The sequence below is a fragment of the Muntiacus reevesi genome, chromosome 7, assembly GCF_963930625.1.
Source record: "Muntiacus reevesi chromosome 7, mMunRee1.1, whole genome shotgun sequence".
Lineage (NCBI taxonomy): Eukaryota > Metazoa > Chordata > Mammalia > Artiodactyla > Cervidae > Muntiacus > Muntiacus reevesi.
Window position 1 is genome coordinate 65339018 of NC_089255.1, and position 27790 is coordinate 65366807.

The window sequence follows — 27790 nt, forward strand, 5'->3', positions numbered from 1 at the left end:
TCAGGCTTTTTTAAAACCCTTTAGAATAGGATAGATGTTTTCAAATGCTTCACAGATGTCAGAACGTTTTTTGGCACCTATAAAGAAATCCAAATTTTACATAATCTTTAATATAAAACAATGCTAAAATTTTCTTAAGGCTAAAATTTCATTGTCACTTCCAGTTACTTTTAATACTTTAGGTGTACCTGAGAAGTACTTTATTCCTGGTAAAGACAAAAGAATTTGGTGACTACAGTCACATTCCCACAAAAACATACCCTAGGGCAGAGTTTTCTAGTATTTCTGTAAAGTGGGCGCATCAGTATGTCTTTAGCCTCCTGGGGCACAGTGTGAAATATGGAATGTTATCTCTCAGTGGGCCATGGACATGACCACAGAACATGACCTTCAGCAGCAGTTGTAGACACTTAGCTACCAGCAAAAGGGACTTCCTTTGATCTACTCAGCTTTAGTTGACATCCTCATTCCCTAATATTGACTAACAGAGTGAGACAAACTGGAACTGTTCTAAAGTTTTAAATTTCAATTTGGGAAGGGATTAAAGGGAAAGACTCTACCATTGTTACCCTTAGAGTTAAGTTTCACGAGGTCTTTAATTACAACTGCTCTGGGAGTTAAAATGGATAAAAATATGAATTAGAAACAGCGCCCACCCTTGAGCAAGATTTTCAGTCAGCCCTACTAACTACCTTCCACTTTCAAAGCTACGCAGGCATGTTATGTTAAGAGTTAAGGACAGGTGGTACTTATGTGGAACTGTCAGTCCATCAGGGAACTATTATCTGATACTGGGCAGGAGGCAAGGAGATTAATGAAAAGAATAATAAAAACTGTTAGCATGAAGAAAAATGGAAAATAGTTTAAGTTGATAAAGACTTGTTCTTGGGAGTTATAAACTTAGCCAGGAGAAACGCTAGGTAAGACAGCAGAAATAACTTGTGAGAAGTAGTTACCTGGTTTAAGGATAGAACTAATGAGAGGGAATTCCCAAAAGGAGAATCAAGAGATTTGAGAAGTAGGTAGAAAGCAGGATTCAGAATCTAGGATGAGCTAGAATAACTTAAAAAGTGGAAAATGGCAAGTGTTGGCAAAGAGATTGAGAAATTGGAACCCTCATACATTGCTGGTAGAAATATAAAATGGTTCAGCTACTATGGAAAATAGTTCAGCAGTTCCTCAAAGCTGCTAAAAGAAGAATTACCACGTGACACAGTAATTTCACTCCTGGGTACCTGGGAATATACTCCTCAAATTGAAAAGAAGTACTCAGACAAATAATATGCCTGTAGCTGCATATTCATGGAGGACAATGGAGTATTATTCACAAGAAGGAATAAAGCGCTGAGACATACTACAGTGAGGATGAACCTCAAAAACATGTTAAAAGAAGTCAGACATGAAAGTTCACATATTGTATGATTCCATTTATATGAAATCTCCGGAGTAAGTAAATTCAGAGACCAGAGACTGGGGGTTGCCAGGGGTCAGGATGAGAGAGGAAAGGGGGGAAACTGCCTAATGATATAGGACTTTATTTTGGAGTAGTGGAAGTATTTTGGCACTAGAGTTGGTGGTTGCACAACATTTGGAATGAAGTAATTGTCCCTCAATTTTTCATTTAAATGGTTATATTTGCGCTATTTGCATTTCACCTCAATAAATTTAAAAAAATTTAAGAATCAAAAATGAAGTACTTATTAGCTTAAAATGGGCAGTGGGGGCGGGGGGTTTGTGGTATGCAAGGGCAGAAGTTACTCATTCACTGCCAAAGAGTTTACTTTCTGAGCCTCTACCCTCAAAGATGTCTGGTAGAGAGGCGGGAGGGTGAATCATTGCATGGTAATAGAAACTTGGCACATTTGAGGTGGGAAAAGTCCCTTAAGTCTCAGCAAATTTTAATTATAGTAGTAAAATTTTAGTTTCTAAAGAGACTGGTTTTGTAGAAGCCAAACTGTTAGCTTGGGGAAAAGTAAGACATCGCTATAGAAAGACTCTCTGCCTCTGGTTTGATGGACTTTTTCAGGTTCTGGATACGTTTGAATAGAACAGCCTTAATTGGGAGACAGTGAAGTAGGAAGATCCCCTGGAGGAGGGCATGGCAACCCACTCCAGTATTCTTGCCTGGAGAATCCCCATGAACAGAGGAGCCTGGTGGGCTACAGTCCAAGGGATCACAAAAAGTGGGACATGACTGAGTGACTAAACACAGCACACCACAGAAATACAGCAGGTATAGCAAACACAGATACACATTCACCTAATGGCCCCCTCCCCAAATCTAAAGTTCTTTTTTGTAAATAAGTGTCTTTTTATATGAGTAACAGATATCCAGGTCCAGTATTTTGGGTAACCAGGTACTTCAGTTTTTTCATAACACTTAAAAATCATACCTAGGGACTCCCCTGCTGGCCCAGAGATTAAGACTCCAAGCTCCCAATGCAGGGGGCACAGGTTCAATCCCTAGTGAGGGAACTAGGATCCTACATGCTTCCTGGGGCAGCCAAAAGTTTTTTTAGAAATACCAAGAGCTTTACATTCAAGCCCAAAATAGTATAGTGTCCCCTAGAGAGTAGAAACGCATTGCCCAAGAGGGAAGAGACATTGAGAGTGATCATTTTTTTAATATCATAGAAAAACAACTTTAGACACAAAAAGGCTTTAGGAAAATTGTCTAGTGCAACTTTTTAAATTTACTGTGTGGGAAAGCAAGGCCCAAGAAGTTGAAGATCCCCTGAAGCATGAGTATCAGCTTTGAGAGAAGATTTCATGTATCTGTGTTCCTTCCTTTACATGGAAGGTGATCAAACAAACATCTCCAGGAATTGTAAATCCCAGTGAGGGAATCTGTTCAATTTAGTGGAATACTTCCTCACTGAAATATTGGCATAAAATTTTTGAGGAAACCTAAATTGGCCCCACAGTCCTATTAATAATCAATCTATAATCAAACATCTCAATTTGGAGGACCAGACTCCAATTATATGACCCTTCTCTTTTCAGCGAAATCTACCAGATCTTTCCTTCAAGTTATGATTACCACCAATTCCCCTGGTAGCTCAACTAGTAAATAATCTGCCTGCAATGCAGGAGTTCAATTCAGTTCAGTCACTCAGTCGTGTCTGACTCTTTGTGACTGCAGCTTGCCAGGCTTCCCTATCTATCACCGACTCCTGGAGCTTGCTCAAACTCATGTCCATTGAGTCAGTGATGCCTTCCAACGATCTCATCCTCTGTCATCCCCTTCTTCTCCTGCCTTCAGTCTTTCCCAGCATCAGGGTCTTTTCCAATGAGTCAGTTTTTTGCATCAGGTGGCCAAAGTATTGGAGTTTCAGCTTCAGCATCAGTCCTTCCATGAATATTCAGGACCAATTTCTTTTAGGATGGGCTAGTTGGATCTCCTTACAGTCCAAGGGACTCTCAAGAGTCTTCTCCAACACCACAGGTCAAAAGCATCAATTCTTCAGTGCTCAGCTTTCTTTATAGTCCAACTCTCACATCCATACATGACTACTGGAAAAACCATAGCTTTGTCTAGACAGACCTTTGTTGGCAAAGTAATGTCTCTGCTTTTTAATATGCTGTCTAGGTTGCTCATAGCTTTTCTTCCAAGGAGCAAGTGTCTTTTAATTTCATGACTGCAGTCATCATCTGCAGTGATTTTGGAGCCCCGAAAATATAGTCTGGCACTGTTTCCATTGTTTCCCCCATCTATTTGCTATGAAGTGATGGGACCAGATGCCATGATCTTAATTTTCTGAATGTTGAGTTTTAAGCCAACTTTTTCACTCTCCTCTTTTACTTTCATCTTCAATTCTTCTTCATTTTCTGTCATAAGGGTGGTGTCACCTGCCTATCTAAGGTTACTGATATTTCTCCCAGAAATCTTGATTCCAGCTTGTGCTTCATCCAGCCCAGCATCTCGCATGGTGTACTCTGCATATAAGTTAAATAAGCAGGGTGACAAGATACAACCTTGATATGCTCCTTTCCCAATTTGGAACCAGTCTGTTGTTCCATGTCCAGCTGGATTTCTTCTTGACCTGAATACAGATTTCTCAGGAGGCAGGCAAGGTGGTGTGGAGTTCTCATTTCTTGAAGAATTTTCCACAGTTTGCTGTGATCCACACAGTCAAAGGCTTTGGTGTAGTCAAAAAAGCAGAGGTAGATGTTTTTCTTGAATTCTCTTGCTTTCATGATGATCCAACGGATGTTGGCAATCTGATCTCTCATTCCTCTGCCTTTTCTAAATCCAGCTTGAACATCTGGAAGTTCATGGTTCACATACTGTTGAAGCCTGGCTTGGAGAATTTTGAGCATTACTTTACTAGTGTGTGAGATGAGTGCAATTGTGCGGTAGTTTGAACATTTTTGGCATTGCCTTTCTTTGGGATTGGAACGAAAACTGACCTTTTCCAGTCCTGTGGCCACTGCTGAGTTTTCCAAATTTGCTGACATATTGAGTGCAGCACTTTCACAGCATCTTTTAGGATATGAAATAGCTCAACTGGAATTCCATCACCTCCACTAGCTTTTTTATAGTGATGCTTCTTAAGGCCCACTGGACTTCGCATTCCAGGATGTCTGGCTCTAGGTGGGTAATCCCACCATTGTGGTTATCTGGGTCATGAGGATCTTTTTTGTATAGTTCTTCTGTGTATTCTTGCCCCCTCTTCTTAATATCTTCTGCTTCTGTTAGGTCCATACTATTTCTGTCCTTTATTGTGCTCATCTTTGCATGAAATGTTCCCTTGGTATCTCTTTCTTGAAGAGATCTCTAGTTGTTCCCATTCTATTGTTTTCCTCTATTGCTTTGCACTGATCACTGAGGAAGGCTTTCTTATCTTTCCTTGCTATTCTTTGGAACTCTGCATTCAAATGGGTGTATCTTTCCTTTTCTCCTTGCCTTTTGCTTCTCTTCTTTTTTCAGCTATTTGTAAGGCCTCCTCAGACAACCATTTTGACTTTTTGCATTTCTTTTTCTTGGGGATGGTCTTGATCACTGCCTCCTATACAATGTCATGAACCTCTGTCCATAGTTCTTCAAGTACTCTGTCTATCAGATCTAATCCCTTAAATCTATTTGTCACTTCCACTGAATAATCATGAGGGATTTGATTTAGGTCATACCTAAATGGTCTAGTGGTTCTCCCTACTTTCTTCAATTTAAGTCTGAATTTGGCAATAAGGAGCTACAGTCAGCTCCTGGTCTTATTTTTGCTGACTGTTAGAGCTTCTCCATCTTTGGCTACATAGAATATAATCAATCTAATTTCGGTGTTGGCTATCTGGTAATGTCCATATGTAGAGTCTTCTCTTGTGTTGTTGGAAGATGGTGTTAGCTATGATCAGTGCATTCTCTTAGCAAAACTCTGTTAGCCTTTGCCCTGCTTCATTTTGTACTCAAAGGCCAAACTTGCCTGTTACTGCAGGTATCTCGACTTCCTACTTTTGCATTCCAGTCCCCTATAATGAAAAGGACATCTCTTTTGGGTGTTAGTTCTAGAAGGTCTTGTAGGTCTTCATAGAACCATTCAGCTTCAGCTTTTTCAGCACTATAGGTTGGGGCATAGACTTGAACTACTGTGATATTGAATGTTTTGCCTTGGAAACGAACAGAGATCATTCTGTCATTTTTGAGCTTGCACCTAAGAACTGTATTTCAGACTCTTTTGTTGACTATGAGGGCTACTTCATTTCTTCTAAGGGATTCTTGCCCACAGTAGTAGATATAATGGTCATCTGAGTTAAATTCACCCATTCTAGTCCATTTTAGTTCACTGATTTCTAAAATGTTGATGTTCACTCTTGCCATCTCCTGTTTGACCACTTCCAATTTGCCTTGATTCATGGACCTAACATTCCAGGTTCCTATACAATATTGTTTTTTTACAGCATCAGACTTTACTTCCATCTCCTGCAGTGAAGGAGACCCTGCTTTTATTCCTGGGTCAGGAAGATCCCCTGGAGAAGGAACGACTACCCACTCCAGTATTCTTGGACTTCCCTGGTGGCCCACAGTAAAGAATCCACCTGCAATGTGGGATACCTGGGTTTGATCCCTGGGTTGGGAAGATCCCCTAGAGAAGGGAACAGCTACCCACTCTAGTATTCTTGCCTAGAGAATTCCATGGACAGAGGAGCCTGGCAGGCTACAGTCCATGGGGTCGGAAAGAGTCAGACACAACTGAGCAACTTTCACTTTCGCCTGATCTTTCCTTCAAGTTATGATGACACCAATTTGGGGGATAAACACCTTTGCTAACTGTGGTAAATGAGGTAGAAATTCTGTGGCTAGTGCACTGAAGAAAGCACTGGCTAATATCTTGAGATCAAACCACATGGGTTCAAAATCCCACTAAGTTTGAAATCACAGGCAGATGGTTTAACTTCTGAGCTTCTATTTCCTCACCTATAAACAAGGACAACAGTCTTCTCATAGGGTCCATGCAATAAAAGTTGCATGAACAAGTTTTTGCAAAAAGTCCTTTTCAAACGGTAACATTTAACAAGAGCTCAGCCATTTTTACTGTCCTAAAAGAGTGTACTTCATGATTAGGGATGCTGGGATGGCTGGTTCATGCACTCATGGCTTATCATTTGGTTCTGTGAAAACCAGTATCATGTAATTTGTCTGTCTCCTTCACCAGGGCTGGATTTTTGCCAGATAAGGAGTATGTTGTATTTGCTTTCCCATCCTGAGCACCTAAAACAGTATATATATATATCTCATAGGCATCCAAAGTTTATTAAATATCTATCATCTAATGATAAGAGTTTGCAAGCTCATCCATAACCCTTGCATGCATGCATGCATGCTAATTCGCTTCAGTCATGTCTGACTCTTTGTGACCCTATGAATTGTAGCCCACCAGGCTCCTCTGTCCAAGAAATTTCCAAGCAAGAATACTGGAGTGGGTTGTCATGTCCTCCACCAGGGGAATCTTCCCCACCCAGGGACGGAACCCACGTCTCTTATGTTTCCTGCATTGGCAGGTGGGTTCTTTACCACTAGCACCACCTGGGAAGCCCTCCCTACCTCTTAGTCAGCCCCAGTATCTCTTCCCAGGACTACCTGGATTTTCTAACTCTATTTTTACACCAAGTCACAAACATCTTATTTTCCCAAGGGATACCATATGTGTATACACATAAATGAAAGTCTTACAAATCGGGGAAAAAATAAGCAGAATTTAACCTTTCAAGGTATACATTTTGCAGTATATACTGAGTCGCTCTTAGTGGTAAATTACCAGCAATGATCGACAGGGATATGCTGTTCTCTGTCTGGCTCATTCACTATTAAACCTTGCCATTTTTATGGTGTCCTCTGACACACTCATTTCCAAGAACCACTGATATCCAGCTGATCGAGAGTGACCCTCGGTAACAAAGACCCAGCTTCTGCATCTTTTATGCCCAAAGGAAATAAGTGTAAAAAGCATTTTACTAAAGCCTCTTTAAACTTCATATTCCTATCATCTGGGAAGACATGAGAGCAACAATTCATCTTTTTCAGTGCTAGGGAAAGCACGAGAAGAGTGGGCTTTCACAGAGGTAATAACATTACTCTAACATTAATACTGGGTTTACCATATGTCAGGCCTTGTTTTTAAGCCTCATAACACTTAGCAGGTAGCTTCTCTGGGCACCTGCCTTTTACATATATAGAAATCAAGGTGGAGCATAAACTCACCCAAGGTCAGCATAGCCAAGAGATGGTAAAGCTTGGATTAAAACTAGATGACTGGCTTCCAGAGCTTAGCCTCTTAGCCACCACACCTGCTGCCTCTCTCACCACTAAGAGTATTTGCCATTCCTTAGGTGACAAGGAGTATTAGGAGGAAGGTGTCCAAAAGACCACACAGGTGTTTTCATAGACATCTAAAGAGCTGGGGGATACTGTGCGTACATGAAGATGGTGGGTTCTGAAGCCAGGCATGTGCAGCATGAACAGCTGTTTGACATTGTTAATGTTACTTAAGCTCTCCATTGTCTTCATTTTACAGGTGAGGAGACTGAGATATTAAGCACAACCTCACAGAATTAACTGTTGTTGTCTGGTCACTAAATCAAGTCTGACTCTTTTGCAGCCGCACGGACTGTAGCCTGCCAGGCACCTCTGTCCATGGGATTTCCCAGGCAAGAATACTGGAATGGGTTGCCATTTCCTTCTCCTGGGTATCTTCCCAACCCTGGGATTGAACCTGCATCCCCTGCATTGCAGGGGAATTCTTTACCTCTGAGCCTCCAGGGAAGCCCACAGAGTTAACTAGAACCCACATAAAAGCCCTTACTTATCATAATGCTGGTATATGAGTACCTAACATGCCTTTATTATGTCTCATCTTAGAAGTGAAAATTGACATATATGCTGTCACTCTATTTTGTTCCAGCAGATCCTAGCTAGACTATTTATTTTACCATGGTCTGAGAAAAAGCATGGGTCCTCAATGTCATATTAGCCATAGAAAAGCAGCACGGACCTGAAAAAGTGGTGTTAAGGTCCCTTTGCTGTTTGCTCTCTGGGACCATGACCAAGGACAAAGTAGGAAAGTAGGTCCTCTTTGTTCTCAGCTCATTTAACTATTCATTCACTCAGTTGTAGCTTTGGACATGCTGACTGCAGCTTTGGCACCTCAAGGGAGTGAGACAATTTTACAATTAGCTATACCTGCTGAGCACATTGACAAGTTTTAAGGGAAGGATACTGTATGGTCTTCAGAACCCTGTGTTGACATTCCTTTACTTTTGTAATTTGAAGCTTCTAGCAAATGTCCACATGAAAGTATGTTTTTTTTTTTTCTTTTTATTTGGGATAACTAAGAAAGTTGGTCTGAATTATGGGCATTGAAAGAAACTTGTTCTTTCAGGAGCTTAGCCTGTACTTGGCTTAGCCTGTACTTGGCAATTTGTACTTGTTAATGAGACAGATTCATAATGATACATAACACATAGATGAAAACATCCATCCAAAGGTCTTAAAATTTTTTTTTTCCTTGGATAAAGGCATATATTTGCCTGCAGTATCTACACTATTCAGTGTACTTGGCAGGCTTTTGCCCTTTCTTCAATATGTATAGAGGGAAACTGTCAATTACTAGAAGGTCTTAATCATTTCAGACACTAAACTGGTTGCATCTAAGCAGTTGTTGCATTGTTGTATTCAAAAGGTTCTTGAATTCTAAATAAGCTTTCCCCATTTTGAAGACACATTATTTCTGAAAGAAAAACTGTAACACTTACTGGGCATTCTAAAGATTTAATAACAGACACTCCATGTTTTTGGATGCTGAGTGATAACTTTATCGATGTTTCTCAGATTAATTCAGCTAATGCAGAAATCTCAATTGGTTTTAGATGGGACAAGATATTATTAAATTTTAAAGTTTATTTGGAAGAATAAATACTTGAGGGGAGCTAATACAAAAAGAAGCAATGATGGGAAGCTGGCCTATCAGATATAGAGCTCACTAGGATTAATGCACATTCATAACCACAGTATAGTATAATACAGTAGGATTATCATGGTATAATTCAGGAGTAAAGGCGGAACTGGAGACCAGACCCATATTTTAAAATAAAGGCCAAAAAGAAGTCATCACAAATTAAAAATGAGAAGAATATGTAGTTTTAGGTTGGCTGGCTAGCTATTTGGGGGAATAGTCAATTTGGCTCATGCCATGTAAACTGGATATTCATCCTGGTCCCAGAGAGTAAAATGTGTAAAAAGTCAGACAAAATAAGGCAAAACCAGCAAACTTCAGTAGAATGGTGTGGAAAAGAGCCTCAACCGTTTACCTCAAGAATTTTAAAAACCTTTATGTAAAAATAAGTCAAACTGGAAAAAATCACAAATAAAATGAGTGACTATTTTCAATACTACAGTGAACTCAAACCCTTAGAGGGGGAAAGCTAATAAAAAGTAGACAAAAAGCAGTAAGTTACATACACGCTATTTTAAAAAGTTGAAATGCTATTTACCATGTTAAAAACCGATCAATTTCTATTTCTGATTACCAGTGAGATCCCTTTCACTTACACAGTTAGAGTTTTCTTTTGTAACTTACTGTTTTGAATGTTGCTGAGAGTTTGTAAAAGATATTCAGATACATTGCTGGCAGCAATGTATGCTATAGAAAACTGCATTGTATAACCCTTTGCAAAACAATTTCGTAAAACAATTTGTACTAAGAAGCTTTAAAATGGTCTGTCTTTAGACAAATATTCCCCTTATGAGCATTTACACTAATAAAATGATTCCCTACACATAAAAATAGCCAAACTTTTGCCCCATTAATAAGCAACAAACAAAGAAAAAGCATAACCTGACAAGGGAGGAATCAGTCTGATGCAGTAACATGTTAGAACAGAGGTTGGGAAACTTCTGCTGCTCAAACCTAGCCTGCTACCTGGTTCTGTATAGCCTGTGAACTAAGAGTGATTTTTATACTGAAATGATTGGGGGAAAAAAGAAGAAAATTACTTGATATGTACAAATCAAATGAATTACATTAAATTCACACTTCAGAGCCTTTTTCTTTCTGCTACTTTCACAATAAAACAAGGCTCAGTTGTGACAGAGACTCTACTGCCCACAAAACCTAAAGAATTTAGTATTTAGCTCTTTGCAGAAAAAGATTTGTTGACCCCTTTGTAGGAACATTGTTCGGACATTGAAAGCCTTCATTAAGAATTTGTAACAGTGAGTTAAGCTACATATGTTATAATGGTTATTCAAAAGATAGAATGTAAAGATGAATATCCCTGGAGTAGGAAATAGCTATAAACTTCAGTATTCTTGCCTGGAAAATTCCCTGGACAGAGAAGCCTGGTGGGCTACAGTCCATGGGGTCACAAAGAATTGGACATGATTGAGCAACTGAACAGACACATAAACGAATACATATATATATGTGTGCATATATATATACCAAAATGACATAAAAACATGGAAAAGGTTATATTGTTTAACTATAGGGACCAATGTATGATGTTATTTTTCATTTTGCTTTTCATTTTTTTCCAGGTATTCTATAATACCAAGAAATGCAGTATGACAGCGAACAAAGCTATTTAAAAGGTAAAACAAAGCATACGCAAAGCATATGCAAAGCTGTTGAATTTTATGAAAGTCAGAATCTTAGAACTTACCTGTCAACACAACTTTTCCAGACACAAAGATAAGCAACACAATTCGTGGTTTCACCATTCTATAAATGAGGCCAGGAAACAGTTCAGGTTCATAACTGTTAAGATATAAAAGAAAGAAGTTAAAAAATAGCACTATTCAACTACTTATTTGAGACCCAGTACACAGAAGCAGTTGTCAAAAACCATTTTACCAAAAACCTTTTGGCCATCTTGACAAAAGTAGTCTTGAGTGTCCTAGGTAATTTCTGTGGCAGTCAGTGACAGAATTCACTTTTAGTCATAATATTTTTCCAAGTGCAGACATCCTAAGGTTTTAGAAATTAAGGAAACTTAGAGCATCAGATTTAATATATTAAGATCTTCTTAAATGTTCTGTATCTTTCCAAAAAAGTCTATCAATAGCAGTACATAAACACATTTTCAAAAATTTCCCAAGTTTCACAATAATGAGCACATTGTGGATATATTTATAAACTGCTAAAGTTAACATTTTTAGCAGATAGAACCTAAAAACATTACTAGAATACTTTGTCTTTGGACAGATACTGTATACTAAATCATACCAAGTTTTACAAATTCAGAATTTGCTTCTGTACATAGTAACTCACTCCTTCCTAGAAAGGCTTGAGGAGCCTACAAAAAAGATGTCAGTAGTTAAGAGGATGTTGATGAAATAAAACTATTCTCACGACAATGGATAATGGAGATAGAAGAGAAATAAAAAAATCTAGGAAATTAAACACTATAATATACATGGGGAATTCCCTAGTGGTTCAGTGGTAGGACTCTGCACTTTCACTACTGAGGGCACAGATTCAATTCCTGGCTGGGGGAATAAGATCCCTCAAGTTGTGTGGTGCAGCCAAAAAAAAAAAAAAAAGTTTTTGCTCTTAAAGAGTGGATCCAGAACACAGAAAAACTCCATTCCATTCAGCAATGGCTATGACCTCTTATTGGCACCAGAGAGATGCATGATGGTGGTGAGGGTACCATCTGAAGTACATGGAGGTAGTTATGTGTAGTCATGTCTTCCTGGGACATCACTCTATTTCCTGCAGAAAGCTTGTCAGGACTTCTGCCCACAAACCACTTCCGGACACTGGGGAGACAATGATGCTAGCTGGAGCCCTGAAAAACTTCTATGGGAACTATGAAGTTCGAGTCAAGAAAGTGAAGACTAAGGGCAGAGAAGAAATGTTTTCATTTGGTTTTCCAACCAAATCTGAAGACACTAAAAGGGAAAAGAGCAAATAAAAGTCTTTGGTATGTAAATACCTGGAAATGTCCCTAACCCAGGAAAGGAAACACACATCCAGGTCCAGGAAGCACAGAGAGTTCCAAAGAGCATCCACCCAAAGAGGACCACACCAAGACACATTGTAATTAAGATGGAAAAAATTAAAGACAAAGACAGAATATCAAAGGCAGCAAGGGAAAATCAACAAGTTACATACAAGGGAACTGTCGTCAGGCTATCACAGCTGGACTTTTCAGCAGAAGTTCCGAAGGCCAGAAGGCATTTGCACAATGTATTTAAAATGATGAAAGGGAAATACCTACAGCAAAGAATACATTACCAAGCAAGGCTGTCATTCAGATTTGATAGACAGAGCAAAAATTTTGTAGACAAGCAAAAGCTGAGAAATCAGCACCACCAAAGCAACGTTAAAAAAAAAAAAAATGTTAAATGGACCCCTCTAAGTGAAAAAGAAAAAGTCACAACTAGAAATGTGAAGATTAGAGAAGGAAAAAGCTCAGGTAAAGGCCAATAATGCACAGTAAAGGTAGTAAATAACAAAGCTAGCAGGAAAGTTAAAAGACAAAAGGAGTTAAATCATCTATATCTACAATAAGCAATTAGGGAATTCAAAAAGAAAAAGAATGATATCAAAAATAGTAATCATGGGGTGGGGAGTAAATATTCAGGGTTCTTAAAATGCCTTTGAACTTAAGAGATCAGCAACTTAATTATGTGTATACACACACACACACACACAGATTGCTATATATAAACTTCATTTATGGTAACCACAGACCAACAGACCAACAATCTAATAATACATACACACAAAGAGAAAGGACTTTCCTGGTGGTCCAGTGTCTGGGAATCTGCCTGCTAATGCAAGGAACACCGGTTTGATCCCTGGTCTGGGAGGTTCCCACACGCCTTGAGCAACTAAGTCCCTGAACCACAACTACTGAACTCGTGCCCTAGAAGCCCTGCTCTGCAACAACAGAAGCCACGGCCCATGAGAAGCATGCACACTGCAACTGGAGAATGGCTTCTAGATCGCCACAGCTACATGAAGCCTGCACATTGTAACGAAGACCCAGCACAGCTAAAAATGAAATTAAAAACAAAGAAAGAAATCCAAACATAACATTAAGGATAGTCATCAAATCAGAAGGGAAGAGAACAAAAGGAAGAAAGGAACAGAAAGACCTACAAAAACAACCCCCAAGCAATTAACAAAATGGCAGTAAGAACATGAACGTGAAAGTGAAGTTGCTCAATCCTGTCTGACTCTTTGCAACCCCATGGACTAACCTATCAGGCTCCTCTGTCCATGGGATTTTCCAGGCAAGAGTACTGGAGTGGGTTGCCATTTCCTTCTGCAGGGGATTTTCCTAACCCAGGGATTAAATCTGGGTCTCCGGCATTGCAGGCAGACGCTTTACCATCTGAGCCACCAGGGAAGCCCCAGGTAAGAACATACGTATCAATAATTACCTTAAATCATAAATTGACTAGGGCCTTTCCTGGTGGTTCAGTGGTTAAGTATCTGCCTTGCAATGCAGGGGAAGAGGGTTCGATCTCCAGTCAGGGAACTAAGATCCTATATGCTCCAGAGCAATTAAACCAGTGAGCAGCAGCTACTGGGTCCAAGTGATACAGCTAGAGAGTCCATGGGCTGCGTGAAAGATCCCAAGTGATGCACAGAAGAGCCTGTGTGCCCCAACTAAGACCCAATGCAATCAAATAAATACATTCTAAAAAATTAAAGATAAAACTACCATATGATTCAGCAGTTCTGCTCCCGGGTATATATCCAGAGAAAATAAAAAGATTCAGAAAGATGCATACACCCCAAAGTTCACAGCAGCATTATTTACAACAGACAAGATATGGCAACAATGTAAGTATCCATTAACAGATGAATGGATAAAGATGATGTGATATATATACACAGTGGAATACTACCCAGCCACAAAAAAGAATAAAATTTTGCCATTTGCAACAACATGTATGGACTTGGAGGGTATTATGCTAAGTGAAATAAGTCAAAGACAAATACTGTATGATATCATAATGTGGAATCTAAAAAATACAACAAACTAGTGAATGTAACAAAAAAGAAACAGAATCACAGATACAGAGAACAAACTATTGGTTACCAGTGGGGAGAGAGAGAAGGGAGAAGAAGAAAGAAGGGATTGAGAGGTGTAAAAAGAAATAAACTACATGGATATATTACACAGTACAGGGAATATAGCCAATATTTTATAGTAATATTAAATGTATAATCTATAAAAATTTGAATCACTATGTTGTACATCTGAAACTAATATTGCAAATCAACTGCACCGCAATAAAAAACAGATACATACATATATATACAAAAAAGTCTTTGGTATGTAAATCATGGTGAACTGTTTTTAGCTTCAGAACCATGATTTTAAGGTACTAGCACAATGAACTCCCAACTAGAGATTTACTTCATTTTATTTACTCTCTGTTGCTGCTGCTGCTAAGTCAGTCGTGTCTGACTCTGTGTGACCCCATAGACGGTAGCCCACTAGGCTCCGCCGTGTCTGGGATTCTCCAGGCAAGAACACTGGAGTGGGTTGCCATTTCCTTCTCCAATGCAGGAAAGTGAAAAGTGAAATGAAGTCACTTCAGTCGTGTCCAACTCTTGGCGACCCCATGGACTGAAGCCCACCAAGCTCTTCCGTCCATGGGATTTTCCAGGCAAGAGTACTGGAGTGGTGTGCCCTCGCCTTCTCCGATTTACTCTCTACTTCATTTCAAAAGAAGACTGAGACAGAAAGAAAAGAGGTTTTGGTGAGAGATGGAGAACATTTCATGAAGGTTGAAAACAACAAATAGCTGCCGATCTCTTGGACCAAACCTGCTCATTCAAATCTCAGTTTAAATGTCACTTCCCTTAAGAAGTCTTCCTTATCTTCAGCCCTTCCCCAGTTACATTAAGTATCCTAGTTGATGGTACCAAGACACGCCAAGAGGTGTTCACCTTCACAGTTACACCTTCATAGTTACATTTCATCATTGTCTTTGGTTTCTCTGTTTTCTCTTTTAAATAGTGGTTCCATAACTGCAAGGGCCCATGGCTGCATTGATTGCCACTATCACCATGGCATCTACTACACAGTAGCCACCTAGATTCAACTCATTTAAGAAATATTTAAGGTAACTTTGATTTATTGGATTGGACAAAAATTTCATTCGAATTTGTCCATGAGATGGAACAAACTTTTGGGCCAACCCAATAAAAACTGAATGGAAGGGGAAAAAATTGCTCAGGGAAAACAGAAAACAATTATGGCATAGAAAGGCTGATGGAGAAGGTACCCAGTAACAAGTGAGACACATATTATCAGATGCTGATATAGATATTTGTAGAATCAGGGGAATTAAATGAACTTGAGGTTTTAACATAAAACAAACTTGACTTGACAATTATAAGTAATATGTTGCCATGGTTCCCCACAGGGCTAAAGGCAATTAAAGAAAGTCTTCATTTTAAAGACACAAATCTGCTGAGAAAGAGGTATTTTAATGCCCCAATGTCACAAATACGCACACTGGAGTCATAATCCATAAGCTAAGGATGGAGGGCATTTTGGGGGAGGCAAAAGTGAGACTGGAAAGAGATATCTGTGAGAGTATCTGGCCAAATTTTTTAAAAAGATGAGTGAGATCATAAAAGTGGCTCACGAGGAGGGGAAAACAGTGATGGATCCACTCCAAGTGACTAAAAGCAGTGCATCAGATGAATTCTCATTTTGCCCTCTGCAGTTTCATTTTTCAGAGGTAGAAGTACTGACAAGGGGGCACTCCCACTCCAGATTTAAATTTGACCTACAAAGAAGACAATCTTGGTGAAAAAGAAATGAAATTTGGGAGGAACTGCACACATCATTTCAGATCCCTAAGTGGCTAGAAAGGGGAATGCCAAGACTAATACAGACATGTACCTCAAAATTGGGCAGACATCTTTCACATGTTCTTTAAAAACTGGCTCAGAGAAAGATAGACAGGAGGTCCAAGGTTGAGGATCTAGAAGATAAGATAGAGTATGTGTTCAGAGACTCTTAAAAATGAAGGTTTTACTATGAATCTATGAGTCGTTCCAAGATTGAAGGAAGAAAAGGACACATAAAGAGGCAATACATCTTGCATGGGGTGCTTCTCAGTGAAGTCTAAGGGTACCTCATAGGCACTTAATGAACATATGCTGAAAAAATTGAGACAGAGGAAAAAATGAAAATACAATCAAGGCCAAGATATTGCTTAAAGAGTATCATAAAAGCTAAATCTTAGAATGAACAAAAATTTTTTGAAAGTTAGGGAAAAACAAGGCAGTTTTTAACTTCAGTTTAGGTCATACCTCAATGGAGAGTTAACAAATGTTGAAGAAAACACAGCTCTATGATCCCTCTCTGTTATTAAACAGAATGATTGTTCAAAGGCAAAGGGAAGGAAAAGCAGAGTGAAAGGACTTCAGTTCAAGTTAGATCACAAGAATTTAAGAGCATCTGTGATGCTAAACCAGTTCAAGTGCCCTGGCCTAAGGGGTGTTGGGATTTAGTGTTTGTCGGTCACCCTCCATCACCACTTTTTGAGGGCCTGAGCAGGCTGTGAGAAGCACAGAAGCAGCTCGAGGAGCACCATTTGCTGTTGAGATGGGAAGTTTCGTTTGAAGAAGCCAAGCAGGCTAGAGATACTCCCCAGGAAATATGAATCTGTGAAAGAAGCTGTGGTGGGTGCTACAGCCACACACAGGAAAAGAAAACCCTCGAACAAAATCAATAGGACAGAAACTAGATAGGATTGCCTTCATAAAATATGCTACGGCCATTCATTATTATTATAATGTTATTTTAAAGTCTTCTCTCCAGCCCCCTTTCCCCTCACTGGCTGTCAGCCCTTCCTACTTACCTAGTCCGTATCATACCCCTTCTCTTCCTGCCATTGCCACTGTCCCCAGCCAGGTGTGACTTTTTTTTTTTTTTAGAAATCTATACATCAGTGAGTCTGAACATGTGGGCCTCTGGCTAGCTGCAGTGGCATCACCTGTGAGCTTGTTAGAAATGCAGAGTCAAGCAGAATCTCTGGGGACTGCAGCCCAGGCGGGAAAGTGTGTTGATAGGCTGTCCAGGTGATTGCTCTGCAATTTAGTTTTGAGAACCACCATTTCAGAAGATTAGACACATATGGTAACCGATGAGGACTTAGGTACAGCAACTTCACCCTTTCACTTATTGTGGCTTAAAAATAATGTACACTTTCTCTGAAAGATATATTATATAAGCAACCCGAATAGAATTTTAATATTTTGGTAAACTCACAGTGAAGCTACACAATCATACCTACTGAACTGCTGATGAGTTAGCACCAAACCTTCCAGACTGATAGGAAATCTCACATCACAGCTTCCAACCATGTTCTGAATTGTAAAATCGAGGAATCTGGCAGGAAAGCCCAGCTTCTGCACCACACGAGCATACTTTCTTGCTGCAAGTCGAGACTGCTCTTCGCTGGGGAGGGGCAAGACATTAAAGATGTCTTAATCACTGCAACTGCTGACAAGTTGGGTTATACTCAGACACTTCTCTGATTTTATTTTTAGCATCTGTACCATGTTTATCATTCACTGTATACGAGGAAGCTGCAGACTTTGAGAAGAAGGACCCCCCCCCCCCACTACTGTCCCTAGCACCTAGAAAAGGGTTTGGTACTATGGACAGTTGTTGAACTGAATCATAAACAGATCTGTGTCTTCCTAGCCATCTTTTACATATAATTTTTTTTCTTTTACTTGTTTTAAGTGCTATTAGATGAAATTAACAATTTCCACCGGTTCTCAAAAGGTGTCTTCAGGTCAGCAGCAGTATGGTCACCTGAGAACTTGCTAGAAATGCCAAGTCCTAGGTCCTACCTCAGCTCTGGGTGGGGCCCAGCAATCTATGTTGTAAAAAGCCCAGCAGTGACTGTGGCGCTCATTAAGGTGCTAGAACCATCCATGTGGTCTAAAAGTGTGTGCCATTTAGATGAAAATGGCAAAAATAAGGACACGTGCATACAAGAAAAGTCAACATGAAAAAAAGTAAGATATGAGCCATCTGAGTGGTATAGATAGGATGTCAGGACTTGGATCTTTATGGGGCAAGTTATATACTTATAAAAAGAGTCAGAAAAATACCTAAAAATCTGTCCAGTTTTTCTTAGGATTTCTTACACAACTGTCATTCAACTCATGCTCAAAATGAGAAAGAAAGAAATTCACCCAACTGTGTGGCTATGTTCTTCTAATTATTTGTCCAGCTCTGTCCTTAAATCTATGGCAGAGAGTGTGAAATCCTGAGGTTTGGGGCTTCTTTCAGTGGTCACTATGGTCACTACCAAAATAAAAACAGTGAGTAGCAGGGGTTGCCAAACAGGGCCAAGCCCTGGTAAGTAAAACCTACGAATTCTACCCTCTGTTACGGTTTATCCCCATCTTTAAGTTGAAAATCAGAAAGCACATTAAAGAAAAGTCAGATTGAATTTACTTGCCTGGACCAAAGGGACTGGGAGAGCTTCTTTCTATTCTAAATCTCTCACACCATTGTCCTGTTTTTACCTCACCTCACTTCATGTTGATTCTCCACATCCATTTCCAACTCCTTAAATGTCCCTAGCAGGGCCATGTCCCCATAGCAGAAGCGAAATAAGTGGCTCCCATTTTTAAAAAACATATTTCACCTAACTGACCCATTACATTTCCTACAGTGCTAATATTTATAAAGTCAAATTTCAAGAATTTTCATAGCCCTATAGTTTCTTGTATCACACAGAAATTCCCATTCAAACAACTAACAGTTAAAGTTTACATATATATTCTTGTACAAACACTAGACACTAGGTTAGGAACCTTGAAATTTTAACACCAGTGGGGATTATCACTGATAAATTTAGCCCCTCTGTACTTTTCTGTGAAAAGACAGGTATCCCTCACTCTGCAAACTCTGGTTATTACAACTAAAGAAACTACACTGGGATACATTTTTGGAGATAATTCTATATCCCTTACACTAACCAAACTTTCACAACTCTCAATCCAAAACTTAACAACCTCATTATGTGGCTACTAACACTACATGTGGCTAAATAATTTTATTTTTGATTGAATCAAAACTATCTTCTTAGATATTTGTTCCCTCTGCTCCCATTTTAAACAATGCTGAAATGAACATCTTTGCAGAGTTGTCCAAAAATGACTTCAAAATGGAAATTTCTAGATCAGAGGATACACAGATCAACAGAAGAGAAAGTCCAGAAACTTATCTGGACACAGGTAAAGAACACGCAAAAACAGGTGGGGGAGAAATAGATAAAATGGATTCTTTGATAAATGTATTGGAACATTGACTGGCCATTTGAAAATATTGAAATGAAATTCTAGACTTGCTGTACCCAATATGGTGGCTACCAGTCACATGTGGCTATTTATTTATTTATTTTTTTATTAGTTGGAGGCTAATTACTTCACAACATTTCAGTGGGTTTTGTCATACATTGACATGAATCAGCCATAGAGTTACACGTATTACCCATCCCGATCCCCCCTCCCACCTCCCTCTCCACCCGCATGTGGCTATTTAAATTTGTATTAATTTTAAAACAAAATTAGAAAATTCAATTTCTCTATGGTATTAGCCATATTTCAAGTTCTCAGTAGCCACATGTGACGAGAGGCTGCAATACTGGACAGTACAGATACAGAACATTTCCTTCATCCAGAGAAGGCTCTAGATGAATCAAAACATTAATTTCCTCTCTTCAATACAAAGCAAGACTTGAAAGAAAACAAGAAAAACAAATGGAGGTCAATACTTACATGTGGGGAATGCCATCCTAAGCGTGAAGCCAAACACTGAAGCCATAAAGAGAAAGATTGGATAGACTAACCATATACACACAAAATTAAATTGTGTATTAAAAAAACAAAAAAAATCACTAACATTAATATAGGAGAAAGACTTATAGTACAAAATGGCAAAAATACTTAAATACCAAAAGATAAATATCTCCATAGAATATTGGGCAAAAGATACAGTAGACAGTTTATATCCTTATGAAAATTTAGTCTCACTAGTAAATAAAAAGAAACATAATTAAAACACAGCAACTTTCCCAATAAATTTGACAAATATAAAGAATATTAACACTCAGTGTTCATTGAAGAAAATTGGTACAGCCTTTCAGGAGGACAATTTACTACTCATCTACTAACACCTAGAGGGAAGAGCAGCTCTCCTACTAGTTTTATGGCGAACGGATCTCCATCAGCCCAGGGCTAGGGCTACCTTGGCATGAGAGCCAGGAAAGAGAAGCCTTTTAAGAGATTCCTCCTGAGTGAATGCTCAAGCTAATGGTCAAGAAATGTCTAATTTCCCTCCTTTGAAAAGTTCTACCCATGTATCTGCCTGCAATGAGGAAAATACATGAGAACTACTTCCCCAGATTTGTAACAGGCTTTACTACTACTATAGCTTTTTTTTTTTTTCATTTTAAATATTACCTTAGAAACAAGTTGTAATAGCCTAGTGAAGTCCCCTTCATGATGGGAGACTGTAATGTGGGATATGTCAGTGTTATGAGGCTGAATGTTTTTAACCCCTAACTTCGCATTTCATGAATTTAACTCTTCAGCAAAGTATTTTGTATCTACTATGTGTTTTAGAATGTTAATGCCATGCTTCCTTGTTTCACATGCTGAATTGTTTGTCTGGTTTTGGAAGAGGGTGGTTCCTCTTACCTTTTGGCTCCTGTGCAGACCATTTTCCCAGAGCTGAATATAAGGGCTGTAGTCCTGGGCTCTCGGATCCTCATTATGACAGCGGCAAACCTCTAAAGACAGAAGCCAAAAGAACAATTAACCTCCACTAGGGGTTAACACCTGCTGAAGCTGAAACTCCAATACTTTGGCCATCTGATGCAAAGAACTGACTCATTAGAAGAAACTCTGATGCTGGGAAAGATTGAAGGTAGGAGGAGAAGCGGACGACAGAGGATGAGATGGTTGGAAGGCATCACCGACTCTCTGGACATGAGTTTGAATAAGCTCCGGGAGTTGGTGATGGACAGGGAAACCTGGCATGCTGCAGTCCATGGGGTTGCAAAGAGTCAGACATGACTGAGCAACTGAACTGAACTGAAGGGTTAGCACTATTCCAGTTGCAAGAGTGAGCTGGACATGAAAAGTGTTGAATAAATTGAAATTTAGTGGGAAAACTAAAAAATGTCTGGGTCTATTCTCCTACCTTAAGGTTAAGAAAAAGATCATGATTCTAAAATGTACATGATTCTAGAAGGTAAGAATAATAACAGTAAAGGTAAAATTTGAGTACCTGTTATGTTTCAGACCCTATGCTAAAGCTTTACAGGTCTTATTGCATTTGAAGTGCTGACAGAAAAAAGAACCCTCAGTCAGCCCTACACACAACTGATCAAGGCCTATTAATGTTTTCCAGGTGTTTACTAAAAAGTGGCACTCTCACCTGATATTCATTTTGTTAAATTCTTAAGACATCTGAAATGCCAAACCAGAATTTTTCCGACTGTCAAGTCTAAGTATGGACAAATCCTATGCACCAAATTGAGAGGAGAGCTGAGGACAGTAGAGAATAAAATAGGCTCAAAATGTTGATTGCTCAATTGTGTAGTTAATCATAGCTACATCCTTAAAAATCCTAGCCCATCAATGGGTTTCTGTCCTCATAATAGCCAGCAACACAAAAGATAAATAGGAAAGCTTTGTTGCACTAGGTAATATTCAGGTAATATTTAAATTCAGATGTTAATAGCACCACTACCGCAACAGGAAAAACAAAGACTTTATCCATAAATAGTTGATGTTGGCAAGGTCCTCTGGGTTCTGATTAACATGGCCTTTCTCATCTAACTCCTTAAATCCTCCACTACCCAAGACAGTGAACTTTTCCCCAGTAGGCACCAGGCCTTACTCATCTTTGTACTAAGTAATTTAACTAATCATTTAATGTTGATTGAATTAACAAATCCTAGGTAAACAGACCACTGAAAATGGGATGCCTGGCCTTGGAAAGACACAAAAAAGAATAGATTTTATTAAACTTTGATTTTAATAGATAAGATAGAATTTAATAAAGTAGATTTTATTAAAGCCAGAATCATACACTTCAATTTTGCACTTTATACAATTGAGATTTCCCAGGTAATAGAAACTATAAGTGAAAAAATATGTGTGTCAGCTAAAATGGGACAACAATTAGAAAAAATTATTTCCATGAATATGATGGCATTGTAAGAAAGTTAGCATTTCCATAGTCAGGCTGAAAACAGTCATATTGTAAGGTTTTTCTGAATAACAAGGGAAAGATCTTAATGTTTAGAACTGCTTTAATAAGTATTCAACATGGAAAATGAGATTATTTTTATAAGTTCAAAACAGAGAATGAGGCAATTAAACTTTCAAATTGCCAAGTCTTCCACCAAACATTTTTTCTTTCTTAAAAATATCAACAAGCAAATGAGTCAATATCATGATCCTATGAAGGAAAGAACATCTACATAGAACCTAATTATTGAAAAAATTACTGAGAAATCTTACCTTTGGGTTATATTCTGCATTTTTTGCATGCAAAGCTATTTTCTTCAGATCCAATTTACAGGCCAGGTTTACAGTGGAAACTATGTTCCTGAAGAAATAAGTCAACCTGAGTTATATCAGATTTTAAAAGTAAAAAATAATAAAAACCTATTAACTTCCTCATTTTATAGGTTTAGGTGACTTCCTATGGGGAGAATTATTCTAAATGTGAAATATATAGTTACACAGTCCTTAGTATGTTGCAAAAATCCTAAAGGACTAAAATAGCTTTTTCTAAAATTTCATGACTGACTAAAATTAAGTTTTAGATCTTTTTCAAAATGCCTCAAAATAGAAAGCACAACATCAAATCAACTTGCAAATCAAATTCAGTTTTACATTTTTTTAATCCTTTGTGTTATTCCAACTCCAACCACAATTTACAACAACTAAAGTGCTTTAGTGTAAATAATACAATCCTTCAGCAATATGTAGACTAACCCTCAACTCCTGCTTAGGAGATCAAGAGTTAGTGCTCATTTTTCAGGTAAACCGTCTAAAACCAAGTCCATTAAGAGCTGATAAAGCAAAGGATACTGAGATCTGAAGTTCTCTTCCCTACACTATTATGATCCCATTCAAGAATACAAAACCTATACTCAGAAGCATTAGTCATTTAAAACAATAGCAACTTACTGTAGTTGAGGCACAATTCCAGAACATTCTGAAATAGGGGCCATTGGTGTCATAGGAGTTATGGACGCCAGAGGCAGGGAGTGAGGTTTCTCAGGAGAGGGCTGGGCTGAGTTACCGTCAGCAGGGTGCAGATGTGAATGGGAACTTGACCCACTGCTGCTGTCTAAGGCCAGGCCAGTGTCCAGCTGGCTGGGTAAGGGCAACCCAGGTTGCCGACTTTGAGTTTGACAGTTTTCTTCAATTTCATGCTTGCTCCTAATGCCAGTCTGGTCTTTCTTTTCTTGGGAGAGCTCATCCAGTAAGAAGCTAAGATCCACAGCTGAGAAACTGCCAGATGTTTCTGTGACTTCTCCAAGCTGGGGATTAAATGCAGTCTCTGGATTGGATGAGGTAAGCATGTCCACATCATAAGGCACAGCTGGGCTCAGCAGGGGTGATCTGGATGGGGTGAGGGCATCCTAGGCCGTTCCCAGAACAGACAAAACACAACAGACAGAACATCATGTCACACCCAAAGGATGCCACCTTGGCTGGCAGGCAGTGTGTTCAGGAGGAGGCTGTTCAGATAGCTTATATTCACACCCTGCTCTTTCCACAAAGTCTCCTTAAAGTTCTACTCTAGGGTTACATCACACTTCATGAAAACAGGAAAATGTATCTTAAAATACAGAAAAGGCATGTTTCATAAAACATTTTTCTTTGGTTAGATTTGTAGTAAGTTACTAAATCCACCTCTGTAATTCAGGTAAGTTGGCAATCATGCTCTAAATCTGTATTTTGAAAAGTACAGATTTTTCTGTACTCCCTAAGTTGATTATAAACTTTAGTTGACTTAAAGGTTTTTTTGGTTTTTTTTTTTGAGTTTTAAAATCATATTTTAAAGAGAAGAGCAGTAAATGAAGGAAACTGAGGATACAACCTTGAGTGCTAATCAAGCCTCCACAAAGGACTCATCTTTATTCCTTCTAGTCAAAGGAGAGATAAGAAATCATTCCATTTATGTGCATAGGGGGAAAGTTATTGAAATTTAAATGGAAAGACTAGTTTAAATCAATGTATTGTATTTCCAGCCCAGGGAAGGCTGATCAACTTTCATTATCATCAACCGAGGGAATGAGGTATGCAACTGAGGGAAACAGCTAATATAAAACTCATGGCCTTTGTTATGGAAAAAAATTGTTGGTACGCATATTACCACCCACGTCACCCAAGTTGCATGCCTGGATTCTTTATTTTGACCACTAGTTGGCAGGATAATCTCACCTGTCAGAAGGTCTTACTTCTAACAATTTAACAGTCATGAATGCCTTGTGCTGTGTCTTCTCCATGACAAAGTTATCTCAGCTAATACGTCTGGTTATAAGTGTGTGTTCAGTCGTGTCCAACTCTGCAACCGTATGGACTGTAGCTCGCCAGGCTCTTCTGTCCATAGAATTTTCCAGGCAAGAGTACTGGAGTGGGTTGCCATTTCCTACTCCAGGGGATCTTCCTGACCTGGAGATGGAACTCATATTCTTTACCACTGTGCCACATGGGAAGTATATATATATATATATATATATCTGTGTGTGCTGTGTACTAAGTCACTTTAGTTGTGTCCGACTCTGTGAGAACCTTTAGACTGCAGCCCACCAGACTCCTCTGTCCATGGGATTCTCCAGGCAAGGATATTGGAGTGAATTGACATGCCCTCCTCCAGAGTATCTTCTCAACCCAGTGATGGCACCTGGGTCTCCTGCATTACAGTCAGATTCTTTACCATCTGAGCCACCAGGGAAGCCCATCAGAAGGCTGGCTAGATCCTACCGGGATGAGGTGGCCGAGTGGTTAAGGTGATGGACTGCTAATCCATTGTGCTCTGCACACGTGGGTTCGAATCCCATCCTCGTCGGCCTGTGACTTCTGTGGCCCTCTTTGCATTTTATGGGCTTCCCTGATAGCTCAGTTGTAAAGAATCCACCTGCAAAGCAGGAAACCCTGGTTTGATTCCTGGGTGAAGATCTGCCGGAGAAGGGAAAGGCTACCTACTCCAGTATCCTGGCCTAGAGAATTCCATGGAATGTATAGGCCATGGGGTTGCAAAGAGTCAGCAGGACTGAGCGACTTTCACTTTCAGATCCTATTGATAGTGCTGTTACCACAAGTCCAGCAGATGGCAGCGATGACTAAATGTTAGACAAAAACACTTAGAAGAATGCAATTATTCTCAAAATAAGATTTGACCTTATTTCATTTTGAATTATGTTATTAGCCCCTATCTCCCTCCACCCCCACCCCACAGGTGGGCCCTAGGGAAAGTGAGGTGGGGACAGCGGCCCAGATTCCTCTCCATTGTTTCTGTGGCCTCTTCTGTTCTAGCCAGAAAAGATTCCATCAGCCAATTTACACTAAAGCACTAATGTCTGCAACATCGGTGACTCCCCTCCTTTTTCCCATTGTGGCATTTTAGCAGAAAGCAAAACGCCCACCCAAAGAACTGAACTTCAACAAGGAATTTGAGGCAATGGCAACAAGATATTGAAGAGGGATGTTTTATGTCAGTGGAACCCTGACAGCCTCCTGTCTGAGTTTACTTATAGGAACACACTTAGAGAACAAGCTTACAGTGTATTCCCTAAGTATACACAGTATAGCTTTATACCTGAAGAAGCTTTTTGTTAAACTGTCTTTACAGAGCCGTTAACTCATCTTTCATGGAATCTTCCCAGCTTGGGCTCTCCTTTGCAATGTTAAATGTTGTGGGACTTCACTATTTCTACTTCACTGCTAATCACTGGTCTATTTAATCACCCCCCAACCACCACCACCCCCTCTATATGTTGCTCTCTTGCTTTTTCACTTGTTTTTGGCTCGGCCACATGCATGATCATTTCCTTAGTGGTGGTGGAAACCCAGGGCCCTACAATGGAAACTCAGAGTTTTAACCACTGAACCAACAGGGAAGTCCCTTGTTATTCTTTTTGAGGACTCCTTCCTCTGTGTTCTACAGTTTTTAGATTAAAAAGCAAAAACTCAAAATGTAAGAATCACAAACTGAAAGAAGCCACAAGTGTCTCCAATTTGTATCCATATTGGACCAGCAACCTTTAGTAAGTTAATTCATCTCTCGAACCTTCTGGTTTTTCAACTGAATGATGGGGATAATGAAGCCCACCTCCTAGGGTCGCTAGGAGTTTTACTAGAGATAAAATAAAGGCGGACTCCTGGGTGCGTGGGACATGGGCCCTGACTCTGGGACAGTGGCAGCGGCTTCCAGGCTCACCTGGGCAGAGCACTGGTCCAAGTAGAGCTCCAGGTACGTCTTCTCCTCCTCCATGGGTAGAGGGCTCACTGGTGGGAGTTGAGGGGTTGGGAATAGGGGGAAGAGCCAGCGCGAATGGAGCTGTGGCTGAGTTGGCCAGGCGTGTGGGTCCCAGAAGCCATTTATTGGCCGCTCGTGGCGAGGCGGGGCCTGGGCCGGGGCTGGGAGGAGGGGACCAGCGGCCGGGCAGGGGGCCTCGCGGGGTCCGCTCAGCCCACGCTCCCGCAGCGCTGGAGGGAACGGATGATGAACCAGGGAGGGGATTGCAGAGCTCAGCACCCGGCCTATGAATCCTTGTTGGGGAAGGAGGGCTGGGGCGGGAAGACTGTTCTTGCCTGAGTGTAATCACTGCACTCGGCCCACAGCTGAGAGGCAATGGGCCTACCAATCTGGAGAGCTCCTTCCACCTGCAAATGCTGCCTTTGCCTTCTGCAGGCAGAAAGGTCTCAGTGTTGTTCAGTCACTAAGTCGTGTCTGACTCTTTGGGAGCCCATGGACGGCAGCACGCCAGGCTTCCCTGTCCTTCACAATCTCCCAGAGTTTACTCAAACACATGTCCTTTGAGTCAGTGATGCTATCCAAGTGTCTCATCCTCTGCCTCCGCGCCCCCCACCCCTTCTCCTCCTGTCCTCCATCTTTCCCAGCATCAGGGTCTTTTCCAATGAGTCAGTTCTTTGTATCAGGTGGCCAGAGTATTGGACCTTTAGCATCAGTCTTTCCATTGAATATTCAGAGCTGATTTCCTTTAGGATTGATTGGTTTGACCTTCTTGCAGTCCAAGGGA

At 39.9% G+C, this 27790-nt stretch overlaps 1 protein-coding gene and 1 non-coding gene across 2 annotated transcripts; one reads left to right on the top strand and one right to left on the bottom strand.

Annotated features, from left to right (window-relative positions):
* Nucleotides 1-27021, bottom strand: TBPL2 (TATA-box binding protein like 2). Its single transcript, XM_065941597.1, has 7 exons — nucleotides 26968-27021; nucleotides 23706-24163; nucleotides 23031-23118; nucleotides 21198-21289; nucleotides 17767-17934; nucleotides 11155-11249; nucleotides 1-77 (listed from the first exon to the last, which is right to left on the bottom strand). Exons 1-7 carry the CDS (start codon nucleotides 27019-27021, stop codon nucleotides 1-3), a joined length of 1032 nt encoding a protein of 343 aa, XP_065797669.1.
* TRNAS-GCU (transfer RNA serine (anticodon GCU)) lies at nucleotides 25515-25596 on the top strand. Its single transcript has one exon. It is a non-coding gene; the product is annotated as a tRNA-Ser (tRNA).
* Nucleotides 27022-27790: the final 769 nt, after the last annotated feature.